General features: G+C 39.0%; 1 protein-coding gene across 1 annotated transcript; it reads right to left on the bottom strand.

The window, feature by feature from the left end:
* Positions 1-3,594: 3,594 nt before the first annotated feature.
* AGR3 (anterior gradient 3, protein disulphide isomerase family member) lies at positions 3,595-11,393 on the bottom strand. Its single transcript, XM_068405475.1, has 7 exons — positions 11,288-11,393; positions 7,938-8,001; positions 6,594-6,646; positions 5,868-5,944; positions 5,548-5,611; positions 4,412-4,495; positions 3,595-3,644 (listed from the first exon to the last, which is right to left on the bottom strand). The coding sequence occupies exons 1-7, from the start codon at positions 11,391-11,393 to the stop codon at positions 3,595-3,597; spliced, it is 498 nt and encodes a 165-aa protein (XP_068261576.1).
* Between the last annotated feature and the right edge of the window lie 966 nt (positions 11,394-12,359).

The following is a 12,359-nucleotide window of genomic DNA, read 5'->3' as shown; positions in this document are numbered from 1 at the left end:
CCTGATACCTCTTAAAAGAAAATGGTCTGCTGAAATAGATTCACTTTTAGAGACTAGTGGGTCAGTCTCTTTACAATACACAGGAGCAACCCAAGATGGTAAGTGATGAATAGCATGAGCACCTTGAACAGCAAGGAAAAGGTATGAATTGAATACTCCATATTGCAAATTCTGGAGATTTTCTGGTGGAAGAATAAATATTCCTCCCCTTCTGATTGGTGTTTTTGGACTTTTTAATTGCCATGAAGACTTTTTGTTTCCACCTGACTTGTACTCTGGATCTCTGCACCCATTTGAACAAAGGAAGAAACTAAAGGAAGCAGACCAGTGACTTGGCCGATCCTGTGGAGGACACCTCAGCATTTGGAAATTTCTCTGTGTCAGCCTTTGGCAAGAACATGTGTAGTACATGAAACAATCCAAAGTATATCAGCCTTATTATGCAAGATCAAGTTACTTTTGCATTTTAAGTGCTGAGGTGTCCCACAGTCTCTCACCTCCATGGTATACAAAGGTATGGTGGCTTTTCTTTTGTTCTGGTCAAGCGCAAATATTTGCACAGGAAAATGCTTTAGCTCTGCAGACCAATACATCAGCCATCTGCCTAGAGAAGCCAACGCCTTTCTGCACTGGGACGGATATGTAGGGGAGTATCCTGTTCTGTCAGTTCTCAGATTCCTGAGCCTCACCTCACTGACGTTAAGTCCACGTTTGTTTGACTGCCCTTGGTCTGATTACAACAGATAAGTCCAGACAGTAAAGCAGGCACGGATATCCAAACAAGTGGTAATACAGTCTGCTTCCCGGAATGTGTCATGTTCACAGCAAAGGCAGAACTCAGAGCAGTCTTTTATACAAAACATGGTGATGCTGTATTATGCTCATGTTAATATTAGCATTCATACATATAGTATACAGGTTATGAATTCTGTAAAAGCACACAGTCTACACAGGCAGACTTTTCAGCTGTTGGCCTTTATATTGTTAATGAATTTATTCTGTGTAAAATAAATGCTGCTCTTGCATTCACATTTTCAGTCTTTTATCCTCTTCTTTCAGCTCTAACCCAAACAGTGGAGATCAAATAAACCTGGTTGGTTTAGTGCAAGTTAACCAAGGAACAAAATGAACGGTTTCCCATTCTTTCTTAAGAGAGGGAAGTAAAGAGTGTGAATAAAAATCTGCCCACTAATATGATGAATAAAGCTGTGTGGCATGCAAGCAGACAAGAGGGGAAGAAAAGAGAGTAGTTTCTTGTGCCTTTCATTTCAGAGGAAAAAAGGGGGAAGAATCATGTTGTGTCTGTCATTGCACAGACTACAGATGTATTATCTTATCCTGAGCAATAAGACTTTAACCCGATATCTGAGTTTCGATTCCATCCAGAGAGACATTACCTGGCAAAATAATATTCGAAGAGGAGAAGGCAGAAAGATAGTAGCAGCTCTAAAATTAAGGATGAAAGTTGAACTAAGCAGTGAATGGAAAATGTGTGTGCAACATACAGTGTGGTTTTTACCTGAATATCTAGCTCCACCAAAAGGACTGGATCTGAATGTTTAAGAGAGATCTGAAAGATTTCCAGATCTGAAATGGAAAGGTTTTGTTTCACACTTGAATGAAAGCATAGCCATGCAAATACTTCCACAAGTGCAGCCTTTCCTCAAATATCCATCCAGAGCCTGAAACCTTAGTCTTCTGGATCTTAGGTAGGTAAAGTAGGCTTTGGCTAACAGTGTAACTATCCCACATTTGATTTCCTCCTTGAGTCAGAGCAGAGGTTGTTTCAAGCCAATGTCTCCCGTGATCTCAGCTGGTGTTGAAAGTGAATGTAAGGAGGGAAAAAATTTCCCTGCAATATGACAGCAAAGACCCACCACTTTCCACCTAGTCTTTTGGTAATGTTTTGAATCTACCATACTTAAGCATTTCCTATTTTGTGCTGTGTTTCTCCCCAAAATAAATCTTCTCTCGACCCTACTTCGAAAGTGCTGCCATGGCTATCCTGTGTTATCTCTGGCAGTTAGCTCACATCCCTTTCTCCTGAGCATCTCTGGCACACTCAAAAGAGGGTATGCCCTCAGACTAGGAAATGTTGCCAAATCTGGAATAGATATGGACATAAATGAGTAGAGTTAAACACAACTCAAAGGAATGTGATTACCAGTTTAATTTTGTTTCTAGCATTTCCCCACAGGTTAAAAAATCATTTACTTAATTATGAAGACAATATACTGTTAATGACTAAAACAACATTTCTTTTTTCTGTTAATGTACAGGTCATTTATCACCACTGTGTTGGAATATACCCTTGTATCCAAATTTTAGGTAGTTATGAAGACATAGATAGGCACAATATAACTCGTTCATGACAAACTAATACTAGGTATTGTAAATTAGCAAAGCTGTCCTGCAAAGATCCTTTCTTCATCTTTTATATATATATTTAGGCAGCATCATAGGAAATGACAGGTAGCACAAACAAGTGATGATGGTGCTTTACACATAACATATGTCCTTTTACTGCAGATGAATCTCTTACTGTCTTGCTCTAATGAAAAATCACATTGCTGGGATAACACTATTTCAACTGACTTCAGCTTTTTACTCAAAACAGGCATCCTCCTTTGCATATGGTGAACCTGGGGAAATTTTGTGAAAAATTTGTATGTACAGATCCCCTCACTAAGCTGCCACCAGATGATGTCTGGGTTGGGATGCTACAGAAAAAGAGGGAATGACCTGGCATGAGCTTCACATGACTCAAGTGCCATTTAAATGAAAAGAGCTAGGACAAGCCTGCTCATTTTTCCCATACCACACTTTACGAGCATGACTTAGCCTCAGGTGTGGAGTTATGGGACTGTCTCCTTCCATCTCTCTTGCTTCATTGTCTCTTTATCATGGCAAAACCTGTAGTTACTATTTGATGATTATCACCTCACTGAGACCACATGCTCAGTGTGAAATGTCTGTTCTGTTTTCAGCTATCAGAATGATAGTTAAACAATTATACAGAAGAAAGTTAAGCCCAGATCACTGTTTTTTTCTATGTATGCTATTCTAAAATCCATAGGAAGGGCCTTCCTGTCTGATTTTCCAACAAAGTTTCTTCTCTTTTAATGAGAGAGAAGTGCAGTTACACTAGCGACTTACAAGATTCTTGCAATAAAAATAAAAATTAGGAGCTGAGATGCAGCTATTAACTTATATAACAAATTGCTAATAGACATAAAAAAGAATGTTTATAACTCTTGGTCAGAAGTCATAGCTGACTTAGCAAAGTCATAGTTGGATTGATAAAATACAGCTCGAAGTTGCTGCACCTTAAACCATCACTAGTTATTCAGATAACTAATTTCAAAGAGTTTAATGGATTTCTCCCCTAGTTTTCCAAATGAATGCAATAATCTTTCTATATTTGTTCTTCAAATTGTACATATAAATTTCTTATGAAATCTGATATACTAAAGCTGCTTGGTAAGTGTTCAAAATGCTAATAGAAACAGAAAGATTAACTAAAATATTTTAAAATGTTAGGTTTCCTAGTGCGGATTCACCTCGTAGAGGCTATGATCATTTCACTGTTGCTGGTTACAGTTCTGTCTGAATGAGGCGTAGTGCTTTCTTCATGTTCTCTATTACTGAAAGAAAAATAAATAATAACTGTAAAAAAGTACTTAAAGCGCATTTGTACAATTAAAAAACCTGCTTAGTCTGATTAGTAAATTGTTCGCATTGAAATTAATTTACGGTCACACATTATATTTTAGAGCTTTCTATTGTGAAAATTCTCACATTGATACTAAAGCAGAAGGTAAAAAGTTTTGTGAATCAAAATGTTTAACTTGAAGGGATTTGACAAAGCTCCTTATAACTCCCTCACTTCTTAACAGCAAGCCTGGTAATCAGATGTGAAGTGCATATTTGTGGTGAGATACTGCACTGGTGTCAGATAGATGGTATAAAGAAAGGACTAGCTCAACCTGAAAAATCACATTCCTTTCTGAAATATGGGTGTTAGGTGGTACCCAGGTAACCACTAGCATTTCTTTTCTGATTCCCTCCCACCACTGGCTCTTTATATTGCGCAGCTGGATACCTTTGAGAGCGTAGTAACTTTCACCATTCTCCAACAAACTGCTCAGATCTTAATCCTGAAAGTTCTCACCCGTGATCTTTCCACTTGTCTTACCTGAGTAGTCCCAATAAATTCAACAGGACAATAGGTGTGCTTAAGTGTTTTCCTAGAACAGGTTAGACTATTATAATTTATTGCAAAAGGTCACATAAAGTCTTTATTCATTACTATGAGGTCTTAACAGGTTCTCAAGCACAAATGATTGCCATGGGGTGTATCTGGCTGCTTACAATGTGAAATGCAAAGTAACACAATGAAAGGGGCACTTACAGAATGGTATGTCTTGTGGTTCGTAAGTGTAAAGCCGATTGGAGTATCTTCCTGTGATATCAGCTCTTACTGTGAGAGATGGGTCTGAAAAAGTAATTGTATTAAACACGGCTTTCCATTCCCACAACAGCTGAGGGCGATGTGAGTGGACCTACTTTGACAGCCCTGTTTCTGAGGTGTTCTGATTTCATCAACGAGGCAATTATAGGAGGCTGTTACGCTCTGTTCCAAACAACTGCGCTCTTGGAGAAATCCTGAACAAAAGCTAATGCTCATTTTTATATTTTGCAGCTATTTTAAAGTGATAGATTACAAAGCATTTCATTCCTATTCAAAGAAAAACATCCTGTTTTACAAGTTCTGGGCTTACGTCAGGGGAGGCCAGTTTGGATGCACATGTAGTGAGGGTCATGTGTACATAATGCTATATTAGCATGACCTACACAAAGACTTCAGAATGAAAATCTTGTGATTCTTAATGTTTCCATCATAGGAGCAAGTTGTTGTGGACATCTCTTCTCCCAGTTCCCCTTCCAAGCTTTTTGTTAACTACCTGACTCCTGTTACTACATTTCTCTCTGGGTATGGGCTTCATCTCACCTAACTTTGGGTGCCACCACAGAGCTAGTCACTCTAGGCTCGCTGTACAGTCAGTGAAAAGGAACAGGCACTCTGGGGCATGATTCATATGATCTATTCCAGAAGTCAGCTTTACGATGGGATAAATAATTCCTTAGATGCCATTGACTTGCTCTGTGGTGATGTTCACACTGTAGACATCTACATTCAGTCAGATATTTGACTGTTTTCAGTAAACTTTGTCTTATAATAGCACTAGCAAGAAGCATGGAGAGCAAAAGCTCAGATGCTAATGGACATTGAAGCATCTTGCTGCCAAGCACAAATTAGGTACCCTCCAGAACATATCTGTAACCTGGGGAATTTTATGAGGGTCAAAGCCTGAGACAGAGGGAGAACTGAACTCAGATCTGCCAAGTTCCAGACTAATGCCATGGTAATGATAAATTTTGAGCTATTTTCTTTTTGAGAAATGAATCATTTTGATGTTGTCAAAGGAGGACACTGGCATAGATTCAGCTGTCACATCTTTGAAGGTACATAAATATTGTACCTACCTACAAACATGATTCGAGGCACGTATTGTCCATCAGGCGACAGGTTTTTATCTGTGGTTTCATGCTGGCAGAGAAATTAAAGCTAATTATTAAAATATTTCTGTAAATTTTGGTGAAGTAATACCACCTGTGAATAGTCTTGTACCAGAGGACAAAAGCAAAAAAGGAACTACTTGTGTGTGTATACACATGCACGAATGTCTGTACTTACATGTTACTGAAACACCAGAGATATTAGCTAAAATGACATGAAGAAGCAAGACAAAGAAAAACACAAGCCAAAAAACGATACAAGTCAAACCTCCCCCAACCCTTCATACCATGAGATTCAGCATAATGAAGTTATTTTGGGCCATTTCCTGTATCTCTTCATTTTCTGCAAAAGCTTTCTTCAGTGCTAGAAAAGACATGGTCATTTTGTAGTCCATCTCAAATACCCCCTTTCCTTCTGCATTTAGGCACGACGTCAGCCAGAGACTGGCCGCATTGTTTCTGTCTCTGCTGATTCACGTTCCCAAGGAGACACTTAAGGGGTCTATCACTGCTTTTTGTTTTTTTGACCCATGCCAGTACAACCTCCCGGCTATGAAAACGGAAGCTCTCTTCTGTTATTTATGAAGCCTGTCTCAATGGATACCATGTCTCAGCTTGACAAAAGTGCATTATTCTCAGAAAATTCTTATTAGATCAATTTCAGCAGCCCTGTCCTCATCTCCTTCTCTAGTTACCAGTTCAGGAGAGCCAAACAATATTAAATCTGTTCAATGAGTCAGTAGCAAATCTGTGACTCTTAATTTAAACTGACGAGTGCTGCATTAGGGATAGCAGCAGGAGAGCAGCATGGGTACTTTTCGTGTTTTTTTTGTTGGGTAGTTTCATAGTGGAGTTTTTGTAAATAACAGTAATAAATTCTTAGATTTTCAAATACATTTTCATTTAACTATTTCTTTAAATGATTTTCAGTAAGTGCAAGGTAAATATTTAGATAGGTGCATATTGTTACAAAAATATTCACAACATTTTAACAGTCAAAAAATCAAAATTACCTTGGCAGTATTGGCAATCTTCCAAATGATGAATTACCATCAGTGGCTTGTTACTTTATTGATAATAATAAAACATGTAGTTAGATCATTTGACAAGTATGCAAATGGGTGATTTTACTAGCAGACTGGAAAAAGCAAATTATATTTCATCTTATGTTAACCCACGGTAAAACCATACAGATATTCCGTAAAGAATTACAGACATTTTTGAGCAAAGGAAAGGACATAACTCCTTTGTAAAAGAAAGAAATAGAGAAATAGAGTTTCTATATCTAAATAGGTTTTCTAAAGTAAGAAATTCTAGAAGAAACTGTAGAACCATCATCATTTCATTCACAGTTAGTATATAATCAAAATGAAGAGGTGTTTAATATTGCTTAGGTGTGATATTCTCCATGATTAAGAAGATAAAAATAATCTGTATGAACTGGAATTAAATAATTTTTATAAAATTGGGTTTGTTGTCAAATACTTCCAATGAAAAATTACATGTTTTTTAAGCTTTCTTGAACAGATATACAGTAAATTATTTTTTTCTGTAAATTGCTTGGTAAAGTATCAAAATTTTATATTTTTTGATGTCAAAACATAAAACAAATCTGTGCATTTTCTCCTGTATTTTTTTAAGCTACTGTTACTGGTCAGTAAATCAGTTACTAATGCTTGATCTGCTGTCACTGTCAAGAGTTGTTCAGTTCCTAGCCATTTTCACGTTGGGTACATGAAATTAGTTGCCTTTTATTTTAAAAATAATTTGATTTAACAATAGCTTATGCTACACTATTATGATCTAAAATGAGCTGTAATAGAGATTTAAATGAGTATTGTTATGAATTCTCAAATATATTTTCAGCTGAATTCCAGAGAAGATTCAGATTGAAACTTTCATTTCTACCAGGATAGTGAGAAAATGTGAGTACATCACGCACGTATGCCAACTAATAAAGTGTTGACGAAAACATCAGAGGCAGTAAATCACCATGCAAGAGCAAATGTAACTGACTTCCATCTGTTGATTAAGGAAGTAATTGGAGGAAAAATTATATACATACAAAAAGAAAAGTATTTTTAAAATTATTATATCTATTTATCACTGCTTATTCAAATGACAACACTGCTGTTGTGACAAAGAAACAAGTGTTAAACGCAGAGCTACCTCTTGGCCCATGATGTTGCTTCAGAGCCATAAGACCCCTGCAACAACTTTTATTTGTAGACACTAAATCTGTTTTATATAACTGGGTGGTCTGCAGATCAGCTGTCATGGTGTTTCTATGTTCTGTTTCGTTATAGTATATTCAGGCATGACTGTCTGATTAACAACTTTGTCTTTTAATCTCTTACCTTTTTTTTGCTTGATAAAGCCCTTCTTCATAAGTTTGTACCCAGGTAATTTCATCTCCCCACCCTAGAAATATAACAAAAGGATTAACTGGTGGCCAGGTAAGTAACTTGTAACAAATTATGTTTTTTATATTTATCAATAGTTGTACACAAATAGGATTTGGTTTATTTTCAGTCAAAGTTTCCCAAATGTTGTGGATATACTAATTCTACACCTCCTGATAGGTCCAGTGAAAGATTAAAAAGAAAAAAAAACAAACCTCAAAAAACTTCATCTGTTTGAGTATCCAGTTCAAGTCCTCTAGCAAACCTATTAGATCTCTTTCTGAATACTCAGAGATCCCTAAATAAGCACTCAAATCCTTTGTATCTTTAAATTGTCTGCACCATATTTCATGTAGAACCTGGGGCTTAAACAGAAAGTTGGCTTATATAGTTAGAGTGAAAAATAAAATACGACAGCTCAAATAAGATCGAGTTTAATATGAACATTGTTAAAATAGTCTTGGGTTTTAAGCTTAACTCTTGAGCCATGAATTTCAGTCCCTGGCATTGCTAGTACTAATAATTTAATAACAGAATGGCTGTTAAACAAAAATCTCCACCTAAACAAAATCTACTGAAACATCTTCGACACTGTCTCCCACAGCATCCTCCTGGACAAACTGGCTGCCCGGGGCTTGGATGGGTGGACTCTTAAATGGGTTAAAAACTGGCTGGATGGCCGAGCCCAGAGAGTGGTGGTGAATGGGGCAAAGTCCAACTGGCGGCCGGTCACTAGCGGTGTTCCCCAGGGCTCAGTTCTGGGGCCGGTGCTGTTCAATATCTTTATAGATGATCTAGACATAGGGATTGAGTGCACCCTCAGGAAATTTGCAGATGACACCAAGCTGGGTGGGAGTGTCGATCTGCTGGAGGGTAGGAAGGCCCTACAGAGGGATTTGGACAGGTTAGATAGATGGGCCGAGACCAACGGCATGAGGTTCAACAAGAACAAGTGCCGGGTCTTACACTTTGGCCACAACAACCCCATGCAGCTCTACAGGCTGGGGGAAGAGTGGTTAGAAAGCGGCCCGGTGGAAAGAGACCTGGGGGTGCTGATCGACAGCCACCTAAACATGAGCCAGCAGTGTGCCCAGGTGGCCAAGAAGGCCAATGGCATCCTGGCCTCTATTAGGAATAGTGTAGCCAGCCGGTCTAGGGAAGTGATCGTCCCTCTGTACTTGGCACTGGTGAGGCCGCACCTTGAGTACTGTGTCCAGCTCTGGGCCCCGCACTTCAAGAAAGATGTTGAGGTGTTGGAGCGAGTCCAGAGGAGGGCAACCAAGCTGGTGAAGGGTCTGGAGGGACTGACCTACGAGGAACGGCTGAGGGAGCTGGGGTTGTTTAGCCTGGAGAAGAGGAGGCTCAGAGGTGACCTTATTGCAGTCTACAACTACCTGAAGGGAGGTTGTAGTGAAGTGGGAGTTGGCCTCTTCTCCCGGGCAACTAGTGATAGGACAAGAGGGCACAGCCTCAAGCTTCGCCAGGGGAGGTTCAGGTTGGACATGAGGAAGAATTTCTTTACAGAAGGGGTTATTAGACATTGGAATGGGCTGCCCAGGGAGGTGGTGGAGTCACCATCTCTGGACGTGTTTAAGAAAAGACTGGACATGGCACTTAGTGCCATGGTCTAGTTGACAGGGTGGTGTCAGGGCAACGGCTGGACTCGATGATCCCAGAGGTCTCTTCCAACCTGGTTGATTCTGTGATTCTGTGATTCTGTGATCAGATTCGTAGCTTATCCATAGCTGGTGATACACTGATCTCAAAAAGCTGATTGTCCAGTTGGTTTCACGCCTTCAGATCCCAAAGATGCCAGCCCCTGTGTAGTAGATCCCTGCCTCCCAGGCATTGTTGCTCCATTCACGACAGCCCTCATGGGAATTGTAGAACAACTCTGTATCCGGACCAGGTTACGGCTCTGTTTCTTTTGTGCTGTCTGGACAGTGCTTGGACCAGCCCTGGTTACGCAGAGATTTGCTGTCAGCTTCCTCTCGGGACAATTGCTTGTGACACTACCAGGTCATCTCTTCTTTCAGGAGAGTGATTTCGACTGCAGCTCTGTCTGGTTGATGGTGGGATTCTGGTGTGCTGACTAGTGTGTTCCCAGCCCTGGCTGAAGTCAACTGCTGACACAGGTAACTGCAGAGAGGTGTCAGCTAGGGTCATTTTGCAGCAGGTTTAAGTGTTCCCCTTTGATCTGTGAAAACTACAGGTAAAGTGCTCAAGGTGCCCCAAAAGACCTGAAATCAGAATTAGAAAACTGACACTTTCTGTGACTATTTTTTTTCAAAATTGCCAGAATTGAAGGGATTTTGCTACCTTTATATGCATTTAGGCTTAGTGAGAAAAATAAACCCTGATCAAGGCATGACAGGCAATAGATGCCAGATTGATTATAACCTTTCTCCAGGGATACCACTTATGAAAAATGATTTGCAATTTCTCTTTGATTAGTCCAGGTGTTGCATGATTTTGTCAAGTGGTCCCTGAGCAATTAGGCTCAGATGGGACCTCTGTGACAGGCAGGGCTTTGCCAATGCTTTGCCCCAGAGATGTGGGGTCTGCAGGCTTTGCACAGCTTGCAGAAGAGTTCAGGAAGGGACCTGGAGAATTTTGGGGGGAATAGGCCTGAAAGGAGAGGGAAGATGGAGAAGAGGAAAAGACCTCAATATGCTACTTCTCTGCTTGTATTTCTAAGGATTGATCAGGCATAAATAACTTAAAATAGGGTCTGTAGTTAACAGCCCGTTTGAAAATTATGCACCACAAGGAAGTGAATTATTCACTGCAAATCATGACTGTGACTATCTGATGAAAAGCAAAAGGAAAAAAAAAGGTCATGCAGAAAAACCCACCAGTAGCTCAAACTGTTCTTCTGTGTATAAAAACGGGTTTGTAGAAAAATTGTTCCATAGCAACTGAAGTTACGAAACTGTGTTTCAGTAGTTGATGTTGCCATAACAAAATATCTTTTAGCTGGTATATGAATGAATATTTTTTCACTGATAGTCCTCCAAGTGCATTCTGATTTGAAAGACTCAGTTTAGGTTATTGGCTTCTACTATGTCACTGTGAGTTACACAAATTATGCAGGTTATATGAGGCCCTCAGCCATATCCTTAAGAACAAACTGATGAAGTGAAACAACATGGAATAAGTAGATGCACTACTTAGAGTGTCACTTAACACTAGAGAAACACACCTCAGTAAGTATATATGTGCTTTCAGGTGAATTCTAAGTAAAAAAAATTGCTGACCTATATGGGAAGATGAGGAGGTAACTACATAACGTAAATATACAGTACCTCTTGACAGTGTCTGAGGTGCTCTTTTTTCCTTTTTGATTGCCATTGCAAGGTTGGAAGAGACTGCAATTAGCAGGAGGGACAAGGCCATTGTTGAATGGAGCATTATTTCTTTGCGAAGATCCCTTTCAATGCAGTAAGGAAACTGGAAAACAAAGCAACAGTTTTCGTCGCATGGATTTGTCACCTGGTGCAGTGTAAATCAATGTGTTAGTGGTATCCTAACAATCTATACTACAGAAGTAGTTTTGGTTATTTCTATAAATGTCTTTGTGAGAAAAGTGCAAAATGGGGGTGCTTAATTTTATCAAGCAACGCTGCTTTCAGCTGTCAAAATTAGGCTGCAGGGAACAGTTCTCATGACAGTGTGATCAGGGGAACAAAGTTCATTTCAGTTCATTTCTGATCACCCAGCATTTATTTCTTATGAACAACATTGTGATACTGGATCATGAAAATTTCAAGACAGTGCTACTAGTTGTTCATTCTGTTAGTTTTTTAATTTCAGTGAAATGTAACAGCATGGGATCTTTTTCATGGATTGTATGTTTTTTGGTCAAAAGATGTCTCATGATACACTCGTTAATAAAATAGGAAAATTGGCAAGTATTTGCCTGCAGGTGTAATACATTTTAAATTGACAAATCCCTCCAGAATGTTGAAATTGCCATCATTTTTTTTTATCCTGAACTCTGTGAACCAGGATGTTAAAGACTGTGAGATAAACGTCGAAGAAATTTCCAGCTATTTCTCACAATGAAAACTCAAAACATTTCCCCATTCTTCATGGCATTTTTAAACTTATTTTCAGGCCCAGTCCTGCTTAATAAGATGATCACTGTGCTCCTGGCTATTTCAGTATTCTGAAGATGTTGCTTCTCTTCCTGACAAAGATCATTATAAGAAATTCGGTAACTTCTGGTCTTGATAAAAGTCAGTGAAAAAAAAGCAATGTTTGAGGAAAGACATTACAAAGCCGAATTTTTTTAATTGATAAGTCTTCTTTCTGCCTGGTACAATAATCTTTAGGCATTAAAGCTTGGATATTCAGGTGGATACCTGATTATTTGAA

The sequence above is a fragment of the Nyctibius grandis genome, chromosome 7 (genome assembly GCF_013368605.1).
Source record: "Nyctibius grandis isolate bNycGra1 chromosome 7, bNycGra1.pri, whole genome shotgun sequence".
Classification (NCBI taxonomy): Eukaryota; Metazoa; Chordata; class Aves; order Nyctibiiformes; family Nyctibiidae; genus Nyctibius; species Nyctibius grandis.
The sequence above is the reverse complement of the archived record's forward strand: the minus strand, read 5'-3'. Positions and strand labels throughout refer to the sequence as shown.

What these genes read in the sequence shown, in the direction of transcription:
- AGR3 (XM_068405475.1), bottom strand. Translation starts at nt 11,393, where the DNA reads ATGCTCCATTCAACAATGGCCTTGTCCCTCCTGCTAATTGCAGTCTCT. An exon ending in ACCTCAGACACTGTCAAGAG is followed by an intron (nt 8,002 to 11,287) that starts GTACTGTATATT and finishes TTATATTTCTAG; the next exon opens with GGTGGGGAGATGAAATTACC. An exon ending in CTTTATCAAGCAAAAAAAAG is followed by an intron (nt 6,647 to 7,937) that starts GTAAGAGATTAA and finishes TTATCAATAAAG; the next exon opens with TAACAAGCCACTGATGGTAA.